The sequence below is a fragment of the Garra rufa genome, chromosome 25 (genome assembly GCF_049309525.1).
Source record: "Garra rufa chromosome 25, GarRuf1.0, whole genome shotgun sequence".
In the NCBI taxonomy this organism is placed as follows: domain Eukaryota; kingdom Metazoa; phylum Chordata; class Actinopteri; order Cypriniformes; family Cyprinidae; genus Garra; species Garra rufa.
The window spans coordinates 3,346,317-3,361,171 of record NC_133385.1 but is presented as its reverse complement, the minus strand read 5'-3'; the positions used below and the strand labels follow the sequence as shown (position 1 = coordinate 3,361,171).

The window sequence follows — 14,855 nt, the reverse complement described above, 5'->3', positions numbered from 1 at the left end:
AATTATATAAAATAAATTTATATTTTAGTTTTTAAAATATTTGTTACTTAATTTGTAACATAAATAAATAATATATTTGGACATTAAATAATACACAAGTTAATGTTTCAATTATTTAAATAATTAAGAAATTATTTTGAAATATATAAATAAGTAATAATTGTGTAATATACATATATATATATATATATATATATATATATATATATATATATATATATATATCATATAAATATATGAGTTAATATTTAGAATATTATATTTAAAAAAATTGATCTTTATAAATATTAAAATGAGTCAATGATTACTAAATAATTTAGATATTAAATAAATGATTGTATAATATAAATAAATCATATATTTGTAAATTACATATTATATACCTTAATAATTTAGTTATTGAATAAATAATTGTTTAATATAAATTATATATTTGTAAATCAAATACTATATACCTTAATATTTTTTTTAATTAAAATAGATACTAAACAATTTTAAATAAATATTAAATAAATAATGCATTTGTAAATGAAATAAGATAAATTTAATATTATATAAATTATAAATTAAATAAGTTTATATTTTAGTTTTTAAAATATTTGTTACTTAATTTGTAACATAAATATATAATATATTTGGACATATAAATAATACACAAGTTAATGTTTCAATTATTTAAATAATTAAGAAATTGTTCATTAATTAAATTATTTTGAAATATATAAATAAATAATAATTGTGTAATATATGATATTATTATATATGTATATATATATATCATATAAATATATGAGTTAATATTTAGAATATTTGATCTGATGAAAAAATTGATCTTTATAAATATTAAAATAAGTCAATGATTACTAAATAATTTAGATATTGAATAAATGATTGTGTAATATAAATAAATTATATATTTGTAAATTACATATTATATACCTTAATATTTTTGTTAATCAAAATAAATAAAAAACAATTTAGTTTAAGTAAATAATTTTGTAATATTTAAATAAATAATATTTCTTTATAATTATCTCTATAAACAAGAAGTTTGTAAATTAAATAATATATTTAATAATTATTAATATGTAATTAATATTAGTTATTAAAATAATTTAGATATTGAATTAATAAATAATTTCGTATTATATACAAATTTAATAACTAAATTATTCATTAAATATAATATTATCTGACCTTGATTCAATCTCTGACATTGAATTCATTCACAAATTTTTTTTGAGTGTATCATTAAAACTTATATATAATTTAATCCCATTTGTGAAAGAAACAAAAGAGCCAAAGAACATATTTTTGAGAAAATGTATTATATTGTGCATTGTTCTGACCACTTTTTGGCACGTAATGGAATCAAACTGGTACAACATGCTCAACATGAGGGGCTTAAATAATAATAGAAATCATAATAAATCAACAGGCAAATCAAACAGAAACTAAAGGTCCATTAAAGTTCCTGACCGATATCAATATCAAAATATCAAAACACTTGTTTTTCTTTGGCACATTTACAACCGAAACAAACACATACACGCATATGACAACTTCATAATGACAATTAAAAACACTTATGAAAAAATACAAAAGCATTATAATTAAGCATTTCACACCCCTAATTCAGTCTTTGTGACAAGTTTTCACATTGGTTGGTCGAGTTTGGCACGGCATGTTCAATATAAGACTCTTTTTCAAGTTTTCCGAAGGTTTACAGATGTATGTTGATGAGCGGCCGCAGTCAAAACACATGCAACTCTACAAAAAGCAAAGGAATTACAAAATGTCAAGTCTACACAGGGGCGACCGTATCAATCTTTGGTTTTTATCTGCTTTCTGAATTAATGATTTTGTGTTGCTTCAATCCAAAGGGTTGTTTCAAAACTCTATATTTTCCACAAATACTGATCGCAGTTCAGTCACACTTTATACAAGCACTCAAAATCACACAGTCAGTCATTCTCATTCCCATAATTTTAGTCTTCAACCCGATGAAAGAAGCAAACATCTCTTTGGATTCTAGCGTCCGTCACCAAACCTGCGCCACTACCGTCTAAAATGGAAAAAGTAGCAAAGAAAAACTCCCACGCTCACCCAAAATCTGAGCGCCGCGACTAGAACGAACAAAAGCTTGGCTACACCAACGAACGCGAAGAAATGCGTTTCTTTCGGCACTTTCAAATATACAGAAATATATAGCATCTATCTTTGGAGGTTACAGCATTTCGCCATCATTTGTATAATTTCTCATTCCACTCTTTGGATCAGACATCTAATATATTGCAAACGATCCTCTCTTCATAAGGCCGTCGACATCTTATAAAGCTTTCAGAGTTGGGCGAACCGATATCACCGCTAATTTTTTTTTGGTTATTTTGTTCACATATTCGCAAAAATGAAACCTGAGAAGGCAAAAAACATCCCTCGGTTTGTATAAACCAAAAAAAAAATAGATGTAAATTAGTTTTTTGGCTCTTTGGAACAGATTTAGAGAAAAATAGCTTTACATCGTTTGCTCACCAATGGATGTGAATGGGTGCCGTCAGAATGAGAGTCCAAACAGCTGATAAAAGCATAATAATCCACAAGTAATCCACACCTCTCCAGTCCATCAGTTAACATCTTGAGAAGCAAAAGCTGCATGTTTGTAAGAAACAAATTCATTATTAAGACATGTTTAACATTTCCATATTCCATAAAAGTCCATCTACTTTTGTCTTTCAGATTTAGACTATAGACGTCTTTTTGACGTAAAATGTCTCAATGATGCATTTGTTTCTTACAAACAACTTAACATCTTGAGAAGACAAAAGCTGCATGTTTGTAAGAAACAAATTCATTAATAAGACTTTTTTTAAAACCAAAATATGCAAATATTTTCAATGGAGGAAGAGTTATTATGGATTATAGAAAAATGTCTTAATGACGAATTTGTTTCAGCTTTTGTTTTCTTAACATGGTCTGGAGTGGTGTGGATTGCTTGTGGATTAAAGTGATGTTTTTATCAGCTTTTCGGACTCTCATTCTGACGGCACCCATTCACATTCATTGGTGAGCGCGTGATGTAATCCTATTGGTTTATACTTCCCTTGGATTGTAAAATAAAAAAATAGATGTAAATGAGTTTTTGGGTTCTTTGGAACAGATTAGCTTTACATCATTTGCTCACCATTGGATGTGAATGGGTGCCGTCAGAATGACAGTCTAAACAGATGATAAAAACATCACAATAATCCACAAGTAATCCACACCACTCCATATCTGTGCAGATTTCTTTCCTGATTCAGACCAGACCACTTTTTCACTGAAGGAAGTGTTAATATGGATTATGAGCTTGTATTTTAATTAAAAACATCTTAATAATGTGTTTGTTTCTTACAAACATGCATCTTTTGTCTTCTTAAGATGTTAATTGATGCACTGGAGTAATGTAGAGTAATTGTGTATTATTGTGATGTTTTTATCAGCTGTTTGGACTCTAATTCTGACGGCACCCATTCACATCCATTGGTGAGCGAGTGACATAATTCTACATTTCTTCAAATCTGATGAAGGAACAAACTCATCTACATCTCGGATGACCTGAGGGTGAGTACATTTTCAGCACATTTTCATTTTTGCGTGAACTGTTCCTTTAAGAAGCAAAAGCTAAATCATAAGATCAACTAAAATGAATCAGAATCAGAACTCAATCCTCCACTTAAGAATCAAAATGCAAGTAACCCAACAAATAACATCTAATATATTGCTGTCGACATCTTATAAAGCTTTCAGAGTTGGGTGAACCGATATCACCGCTATGTTTTTGGTTATTTTGTTCACATATTCGCAAAAACAAAACCTGAAAAGGCAAAAAACATCCCTCGGTTTGTATAAGCCAACTAAAAAAAATAGATGTAAATTAGTTTTTTGGCTCTTTGGAACAGATTTGGAGAAATATAGCTTTACATCATTTGCTCACCAATGGATGTGAATGGGTGCCGTCAGAATGACAGTCTAAACAGATGATAAAAGCATCACAATAATCCACAAGTAATCCACACCACTCCATATCTGTGCAGATTTCTTTCCTGATTCAGACCAGACCACTTTTTCACTGAAGGAAGTGTTAATATGGATTATGAACTTGTATTTTAATTAAAAACATCTTAATAATGGGTTTGTTTCTTACAAACATGCATCTTTTGTCTTCGTAAAATGTTAATTGATGCACTGGAGTAATGTGGATTACTGTGATGTTTTTAGCAGCTCTCATTCTGACGGCACCCATTCACATCCATTAGTGAGCAAGTGATGCGATGCTACATTTCTTCAAATCTGATGAAGAAACAAACTCATCTACATCACGGATGACCTGAGGGTGAGTACATTTTCAGCACATTTTCATTTTTGCGTGAACTGTTCCTTTAAGAAGCAAAAGCTAAATCATAAGATCAACTAAAATGAATCAGAATCAGAACTCAATCCTCCACTTAAGAATCAAAACGCAAGTAACTCGACAAATAACGACCTTAAAATAATGGATCAACAACTTGAACGTAAAACGTTCATCCTCGTACGCTACACGGAGGTAGTACAACATAATGAAGAAGTGAATAAAAAAAATGCACACGTTTAAACTAAGGTTATAAGGTTCATATCTAAACTCCCAGACCGTTTATAAAGCAGCTTTCATAACCTGAGGCACCTTAACTGGTTGCTTTTATCCTATTTGTATCTTTAGGTGGAAAATAAATATATACTGTGAGGACTAAAAGTCTGAGATCACTATTTTGTCCTTTAAACCTGGATTTTGATTTTGGATTCTGTACTATGTCCAGGTAAAACTACACAGTAAAACTCTCATATTAAACTAGAAAAGAATGAAAAACTGTAGCATTTTTAAGAAAACACTTTACAATAAGGTCTCATTTGTTAATGCATTAGCTAACATGAACTATGAGCAATATATATACATATTTGAAAACATTTATTAATCCTTTGCTGTAAAAATATATATTTTGTGTAAAATATATATTAAAATTATTATAAATTATAATTATTAGAGATTATTGGAATATGAAACTGCATTTTATTTAATTTTCATGTTTAAATCGATGTTACTTGTCTTTTGTTTTTAATTTTTTTTTAATCACTAGAAATTTCTGAAATGTTTCGAAGTATTTTTGATTTTTTTTTGTAGTTAATAAAAATAAAACTAATTTAAACCTAAAAAAATAAGCAAAAAAAGAACAAAGTTAACAAAAATTAAATTTAAATTACAATAGAAAAAAGGCTACAAGAAAATATTATTTAAGTCACATGTAACTCAATTTGTTACTTGTCAATTTTTGTAATCATTTGTAAAATTAAGCAATTTATGAATTTGCCTCTATTTTTTTGCTATTGTAGTTATTAGAAATGTACAACTGAATGAAAATCAAATTAAACCTAAATTGTAATATAAAAAAAATTAACAATAAAACCGACAAAAAAAATAACAAAATTAATTTAAAAATGTATTATAATTAAAAAAAGCTACAAGAAAATTATTATTTTAGTCTTTCTAGTTAAAAAAAACACATTTAACTGTTAGTCACCAATTTTTGTAGTTATTTGTAAATTTTAGCAGTTCACGAATTTGTCTCTATTTTTTATTGTAGTTGAAAAAAATGAAAGAAAAATAAATTAAAGCTAAATAGTAATAATAATAAAACAATAAAACAGACAGAAAAATAACAAAATTAATAAAAAGAAAAATGTAAATTAAAATGGAAAAAATCTACAAGAAAATATAATTTCAGTATTTCTAGTAAAAACTTGCTATTTTTTTAATTATTTGTACAATTTATCAATTTATGAATTGGTCTGTATTTTTTATTGTAGCTAATAGAAATGTAAAACTGAAGGAAATATTTTGTGTGTATATATATATGTGACCCTGGACCACAAAACCAGTCATAAGGTTAAATTTGACAAAACTGAGATGTATACATATATCATATCATCATATCATGTATACATATTCATATATCATATGAAAGCTCAATAAATAAGCTTTCTATTGATGTATGGTTTGTTAGGATAGGACAATATTTGACTGAGATACAACTATTTGAAAATCAGGAATCTGAGGATGCAAAAAAATCAAAAAGACTGAGAAAATCACCTTTAAAGTTGTCCAAATTAAGTTCTTAACAATGCATATTACAAATCAAAAATTACATTTTGATATGTTTACAGTAGGAATTTTACAAAAAATCTTCATAGACATGATCTTTACTTAATTTCCTAATGATTTTTGGCATAAAAGAAAAATCAAAATTTTGACCCATGCAATGTATTTTTGGCTATTGCTACAAATATACCCCAGCGACTTAAGACTGGTTTTGTGCTCCAGGGTCACATATATATATATATATATAAAATATATACGTAATAAAACAATTTACAAAAGCACATAAAATTACAAAACAATAAAATACTATTCAGTAATTATTTTTTAAATCAACTAGCAATTCCCGAATTGTTTATTAGCGTTTATTTTTTTAGTGCAGCTAAATGAAATGCAGTTTGTTTGGGATCATTAACTAATATTATAAGACTTTATAATACTTTTTATATTAAGACTTTAAAAACCAAAAGTAAATGTTGAGATCAACATTAATTAAGATTAATAACTGCTGTTGAATCATTGTTCATTGCTAGTCCACGTTAACTAATTTAATTACCAAATGAAACCTTAATGTAAAGTGTCACCCATTTTCTTTGGATTATATACGTCAAACACATTCAGTGTTCGTTTCAAAATAACAAAAATGAGACCGAGGACGAGTGTCATCAGAAATGAGGTAGAGAGACAGCAGAACAAAACTCCGTCTCTGTCACTTAGCGAACAGAAAACACTCGTCCGTTTGCGTAAAGCACATCAGGCGTTCTTCAAAACATTCATTAACGCTGATAGGAAACACATTCATCCGAAACCGGTCCAGAGCCTTCATCTCGAAGCAGGTCCGGCCTGGAAGGGAAAGTTATTAGGGCTGTGCAAGTTTGTCGACGTCAACAGAGCGTCTGTGACTTCATAAAGCTATTCAAACTCTCAAACCGTTGAGATTTTTGGCACAAACATCCAGATCACTGATCTGATCCTGAGGAAAGGCTGCAAACTGTATTTATAGGCCTTGGAATCACAGGCCACGCCCACTCGCATGATTGACAGGCCAGTTAAAGCGGTACGAACTGAAGGCGGGAGGGAGATTTCGGTAGCGTGTCGTCTGGAATCTGCGCGGAGACGCTCGAGACGCATCCGTTTTGCACAGCGGCGTCTGGAAACGAGGATCCGTTGGGACTGGCGGTTTCCGTCTCGTCGTGAGAGAAGTTTCCTGAGTCTCCGCCGCTGGTCTGCGAACTCTCCGACTCCCCGTAAGGACGGTAGATGCGCGACTGTTCGTCCTCGAAACACAGAACCGTCTTTCCTACTTCATAAAGACGAGCGGGATCCTCAACCTGATGAACATAAACATCAGAGCTCATGGTCAGAAAAAGAAAATAACAAAACTGATCTCATATCAGAGTTATTTCAGTTTACTGAAACTAAAACAATTTTTAAAACGTTCAATAAAAAGTAAATGAACAAGTTAAAAGTTAAATGAAAAAAAAAAATAAAATAAAAAAAATAAAATAATATATATATATATATATATATATATATATATATATATATACATACATACACACACAAAGACCGAAATAGTTCGAAAATAACTAAAACTTTATCCAAAATTAAAATGAGAACTCAAAATAAAAATAAATAAAAAACTATAGACATATTAAAAAAAGTTTAATAAAAACAATGAAAAAAATGTAATTTAAAATTTGTTAAAATATTACAAATATATAAAATAATTCAAATAAATAAATAAACAATTAGGCCAAGACAACAGTTCTCCTTTTTGTTTAGTTTATCTTGATTTACTAAAATAACTGAAGTTAAAACGGAAATAAAAGTAAAAAGTATATATATGTAAAAAACTGGAATAAAAATGAGAACTCAAAATAAAAATAATTTAAAAAAACGATATAGATATATAAAAAACTAAATAATGAAAAATAAAAAAAATTATATATATTTAAGAAATTATTCAAATAAATAAATAAACAAAATATTTCATAGACATGTTAAAAAAAGTTTCATAAAAATAATGAAAAAAATAAATAAATATAAAATTTTAATAATTTATTTAAAATATATATTTTAAAAAATATATTTTTATTTAGTTTTTCTTGATTTGCTAAAATAACTAAAGCTAGAACTGAAAAATGTATTGTAAAAAAATGGGTAAAGACTATATAGACAACAACACAAAAGAAAATGACTAAAACTTTATCCAAAATTAAAATGAAAACTCAAAAAAAAAAAAAAAAAAAAAAAAAACAATATAGACATTTAAAAAATTAAATAATAAAAAAGATAAAATATTAAAAATATATATTTAATAAATAATGCAAATAAATAAATAAACAATTTATACACAATTTATAAACAATTTAATTGAAAATATTTCAACACAAAAGAAAATGACTAAAAGCTCAAAATAAAAAAAGAATAAAAACTTTATAGACATTTAAAAAATATATAAAAAATAATGAACAAAATAAATATAAGAGTTTAATAAATTTAAAATAAATATTTAAAAAAATAATTAAAATAAACAAACAAAAATATTTTAGCTAGTAGGCCAAGACAATATTTCTCTTTTTATTCAGTTTATCTTTATTTATTAAAATAACTAAAGCTAAAACTGAAAAAAAAAAATAGTAAAAACTATATAGACATGTAGAAAAAATGGGAATAAAAATGACAACACAAAAGAAAATGACTAAATCTTTATCCAAAATTAAAATGAGAACTCAAAATAAAAAACAATAGACATATTAAAAAAGTTTAATAAAAATTATGAAAAATTAAATATAAAAAATATATATTTAACAAATAATTCAAATAAATAAATAAACAAAATATTTCAGCTAGTAGGCAAAGACAACTGAAAAAGTAAAAAACTGAAAAATTTAAAATTTGTAAAAACTATATAGACACATTTAAAAAAAAAAACGAATAAAAATGACAACACAAAAGAATATGACCAAAACTTCATCCAAAATTAAAATGAGAATAATGACTAAACCTTTAACTAAAATTAAAACGACAACTGAAAATATAAACAAAACTTAATTTTTGATTAGTAATATGCATTTGCTCAACTTTAAAGGCGATTTTCCCAATATTTGGAAGGCCAAATATTGTCCTACCCTACCATATATCAATGAAAAGCTTATTTATTTATTCGAAAAAATGTATCCTTCCAGGGTCACAATTACTAAAAATATTTATCTCTGTTACTCACTTTGCTTTTATTTTCATTAGACGTCTGATTATTTACAAAAATGCTCCATTTTTTCCTTTTGTTCTGAGCATCACTCATAATGGGTCCGGTGTGGTTTATCATCAAATTTGTACCTCCCTGAAAAGAAACAGTATGTATTTTAAACCTCATTTTGTAAACAAAAATAAATAATAATAATAAATAAAATACTTAAAAATAAATTTAAGCCTAATCTATGTTAGTCATTTCAATTGCACATTGGTAAATAATATAATAATGAACAGACTCTTACTTTGGCATCAACGAAGTGGGTCCTCAGCATCGGCAGCAGAACCTCTGCATTCTCCGTCTGCTGCTGATTGGCTGATGACGCACCACTGCGCACGACATCATTCCTCACCTGTCCAATCATCTTAGAGGAAGCTGATTTCCTGCTGAGAGAAAACAATCATTCAGATCGTGGCCATCTAGTTTTGTTGTCCTTTGTAACTGTTGGAGACTCACTGTGTTTTGCTCTTGGTGAGGAGGATGAAGATGCAGAGGAGGATGCAGGAGAGAGCGATACACACGCCAACAATGATACCCGTCATGGACTTTTCATCGATGTGATACAGGCCGTCTATAAACGCTGCAGAAATGGTATATATAACTTGATTAAAATATAACAAAACACATTTTTGTTATAATGCAGTACGTAAATAGATAAATAATTAAAATGCATTTAAAGTTGCAGTGCCTTGCGAAAGTATTTTTTCACATTTTGTTAAGTTGCTGCCTTATGTTAAACTACTTTAAATTACTTTTTTCCCACATCAATCTACACTCCCTACTCCATAATGGCAAAGCAAAAAATAGGTTTAACATTTGTGCAAATTTATTAAAAATCAAAAACTGAAAAGATCCCGTTGCATAAGTATTAATTTCTGGGACACTGGAAATTTATCTCAGGAGCATTCATATTGCTTCTAGATGTTCCTACACTTGGAGTGGAGTTAAACTGTGGCAAATTCATTTGAATGAGTCTGATTTAGAAAGGAAAATGCATATCAGAGCAAAACCCAAGTCCTGAGGTCAAGATAACTGCCTGTAGAGCTCAGTGACAGACTTGTGTTAAGGCGATGATCTAGAGAAGAGTTCAGAAACAAATCTGCTGCATTGAAGGATGACAGAAGCATTCTCCATAATGGAAGACGACTGAACAACTAGGACTCTAGAAAATGTCCAAGCTGACAGAGATGGAGAGGTGAAAAGGTGAGGCAAAGAATGGCAGATAATTGCCAAATGCAGATGTGCAAAGATGCTCACATCAGACCCAAAAAGACTTGAGGCTGTAAAGGTGCTTCAACTATGGACTGAGTTAAGGGTATGAATACTTATGCAATGGACTTATTTCAGTGTTTCATTTTTAATAAATTTGTACAATTTGCAAATCTGGTTTTTGCTTTGTCATTATTATGGTGTATGGAGTGTAAACTGATGTGGGGAAAAACTAATTTAAAGCAGTTTAACATAATGCCGCAACAAAACAAAATGTGAGAAAAATGAAGGGGTATGAATACTTTTGCAAGGCACTGTATATGACTTATATTATAACAGATAGTGACAGATTTGATGTGTCACGTGTACCTGTTTTCTCAGCGTGGCTGTCGGTGTGACGTGTGTTTTTTCCCTGGTGTATTTTACTTCTGACTAGCAGCTCTACGGTGCTGGAGAATGGACCATCACCTGCCTGGTTAGAGGCTGAGATCTTCACCAGGTAAATGTTACCTGACTCCAGCTTCTCCAGAAGAGCCATTGTGTTTGTGCCTAAAAATGAGAAACCCAGAGAGAGATGTATTCAGCTGAACTCTGAGCTGATTAGACTTATTCGTGTTCATTTTTAAATCTCAAAACTAAATTTTAGGTGAAGCCAACATGAAAGTGATAATGAAATATGATATTATATTAATTTAGTTTTATTATATAAATAAATGTGTTGAGCTAAGAAAGCTTAAAGAATGCTCAAAATACGAAAAACTAACAAGCTAAACTCTTCAAATATTGTATTAAAATCCTTCCCTGGTTGATTAACCTTTATTTGTTATTACAAGCTTTCTGAAATGTTATGTTTAAATATGGAAATGAGGTTTTATGTTCTTAAAATTACATTTCTGAACATTTTCTTTGATTTTGTTGAGATATTGCAGTTAAAATTTTTTAAAAATTTTGGAATTTTCTTTTTAACCGCCATATATATGAGAAAATACTGTCAATAAAATACATTTTCACCATATTTTTTTAGGAATAAAATGTTGTATGATTCAGTGTGAATGAAATATGAACAAACCCCTCTGTACAAACATTCAGAATATAGAGAGGAATAAAACTCTAAGTTTTGGTGTATGTAAGTGATGCAGAAGTGGAGAAACAAACTTATTTTGAGAAAATGGCCTTTAAAAATATGTATTGTAAATTACGAATATAGTGTGAAATAATACAATTAAGCAAATGACATATGAACAAACCCTTCAGTAAGAACCTTCAGAATATAGAAAGGAATTAAACTCTGTGTTGGTTTAAGTAAGCGACACTAAATTGGAAAAAAACTAATTTAGAGAAAACGGCCTTTAAAAATAATGTATTGTAAATTAGATCTATGGATGCAAATAAAGTGAAATAATAAAATCAAGCGAATGACATGAACAAACCCCTCAGTAAAAACATTCAGAATATAGAAAGGAATACATTTCTAAGTTTTGGTGAATGTAAATGATACTGAAGTGCATAAACAAACTCATTTTGAGAAAACAGCCTTTAAAGATGTAAATTAGATCTACAGACACAAATAAAGTGAAATAATAAAATCATGACATGAACAAACAAAAAGAATATAGAGACGAATAAAACTCTAAGTTTTGGTGTATGTAAGTGATACTGAAGTGGAGAAAAGATAATTGAGAAAACAGCCTTTAAAGATAATGTATTGTAAATTGGATCTACAGACGCAAATAAAGTGAAAAAAAAAAAAATCAAGCGAATGACATGAACAAACCCCTCAATAAAAACCTTCAGAATATAGAGAGGAATAAAACTGCTAAGTTTTGGTGTATGTAAATGATACTGAAATGCATAAACAAACTCATTTTGAGCAAACGGCCTATGAAGATGTAAATTAGATCTACAGACACAAATAAAGAGAAATAATAAAATCAAGCAAATGACACATAAACAAACCCCTCTGTACAAACATTAAATAAATAGAGAGGAATTAAACTCTAAGTTTTGGTGTATGTAAATGATACCGAAGTGGAGAAAAACTAATTTTGAGAAAACAGCCTTTAAAGATATGCATTGTAAATTAGATCTACAGACGCAAATAAAATGAAACAAACAAAACAAAAAAAAAAAACAAGCAAATGACACATGAACAAACCCCTCTGTACAAACATTAAATATATAGAGAGGAATTAAACTCTAAGTTTTGGTGTATGTAAATGATACCGAAGTGGAGAAAAACTAATTTTGAGAAAACAGCCTTTAAAGATATGTGTTATAAATTAGATCTACAGACGCAAATAAAGTAAAATAATAAAATCAAGCAAATGACATATGAACAAACCTCTCTGTAAAAACATTGAGTATATAGAGAGGAATTAAACTCAAAGTTTTGGTGTATGTAAATGATACCGAAGTGGAGAAAAACTAATTTTGAGAAAACAGCCTTTAAAGATATGCATTGTAAATTAGATCTACAGACGCAAATAAAATGAAACAAACAAAACAAAAAAAAAAAACAAGCAAATGACACATGAACAAACCCCTCTGTACAAACATTAAATATATAGAGAGGAATTAAACTCTAAGTTTTGGTGTATGTAAATGATACCGAAGTGGAGAAAAACTAATTTTGAGAAAACAGCCTTTAAAGATATGTGTTATAAATTAGATCTACAGACGCAAATAAAGTAAAATAATAAAATCAAGCAAATGACATATGAACAAACCTCTCTGTAAAAACATTGAGTATATAGAGAGGAATAAAACTCAAAGTTTTGGTGTATGTAAATGATACCGAAGTGGAGAAAAACTAATTTTGAGAAAACAGCCTTTAAAGATATGCATTTTAAATTAGATCTACAGACACAAATAAAATAATATATAAAAAAATCAAGCGAATGACACATGAACAAACCCCTCTGTACAAACATTCAGAATATAGAGAGGAATTAAAATCTAAGTTTTGGTGTATGTAAGTGATACTGAAGCGGAGAAAAAATCTTTTTGAGAAAACAGCCTTTAAAGATAATGTATTGTAAATTGGATCTACAGATGCAAATAAAGTGAAATATGGCATATTAACAAACCTCTCAGTAAAAACATTCAAAATATAGAGAGGAATAAAACTCTAAGTTTTGGTGTATGTAAATGATACTGAAATGCATAAACAAACTCATTTTGAGAAAACGGCCTTTAAAGATGTAAATTAGAGCTACAGACACAAATAAAGTGAAACACTAAAATCAAGCAAATGACATGAACAAACCCCTCTGTACAAACATTGAATATATAGAGAGGAATAAAACTCTAAATTTTGGTGTATGTAAAGGATACCGAAGTGGAGAAAAACTAATTGTGAGAAAACAGTCTTTAAAGATATGTATTGTAAATTAGATCTCCAGACGCAAATAAAGTAAAATAATAAAATCAAGCAAATGACATATGAACAAACCCTTCTGTACAAACATTGAGTATATAGAGAGGAATAAAACTCTAAGTTTTGGTGTATGTAAATGATACTCAATTGGAGAAAAAACTCATTTTGAGAAAACGGCCTTTAAAGATATGTATTGTAAATTAGATCTACAGACGCAAATAAAGTGAAAAAAAAAAAAAAATCAAGCGAATGACATGAACAAACCCCTCAATAAAAACCTTCAGAATATAGAGAGGAATAAAACTGCTAAGTTTGGTGTATGTAAGTGCTGCTAAAGTGGAGAAACAAGCTAATTTTGAGCAAACGGCCTATGAAGATGTAAATTAGATCTACAAACACAAATAAAGAGAAATAATAAAATCAAGCAAATGACACATAAACAAACCCCTCTGTACAAACATTAAATATATAGAGAGGAATTAAACTCTAAGTTTTGGTCTATGTAAATGATACCGAAGTGGAGAAAAACTAATTTTGAGAAAACAGCCTTTAAAGATGTGCATTTTAAATTAGATATCCAGACACAAATAAAATAATATATAAAAAAATCAAGCGAATGACACATGAACAAACCCCTCAGTAAAAACATTGAGTATATAGAGAGGAATTAAACTCTAAGTTTTGGTGTATGTAAATGATACTAAAGTGGAGAAAAAACTCATTTTGAGAAAACGGCCTTTAAAGATATGTAATGTAAATTAGATCTACAGACGCAAATAAAGTGAAATAAAAAAAAAAATCAAGCGAATGACATGAACAAACCCCTCAACAAAAACCTTCAGAATATA

At 28.5% G+C, this 14,855-nt stretch overlaps 1 protein-coding gene across 1 annotated transcript in view; it reads right to left on the bottom strand.

Moving 5' to 3' along the window:
• Positions 1-14,855, bottom strand: part of LOC141301026 (protogenin B-like) — a 69,568-nt gene that overhangs the window by 4,194 nt on the left and 50,519 nt on the right. The window contains exons 15-19 of the mRNA XM_073831280.1: positions 11,001-11,180; positions 9,879-10,002; positions 9,667-9,805; positions 9,396-9,512; positions 7,228-7,497 (exon numbers count right to left, since the gene is read on the bottom strand). Of these exons, the coding sequence (XP_073687381.1) occupies positions 7,228-7,497; positions 9,396-9,512; positions 9,667-9,805; positions 9,879-10,002; positions 11,001-11,180 (830 nt within the window). The remainder of the gene's footprint in view (positions 1-7,227; positions 7,498-9,395; positions 9,513-9,666; positions 9,806-9,878; positions 10,003-11,000; positions 11,181-14,855) is intronic.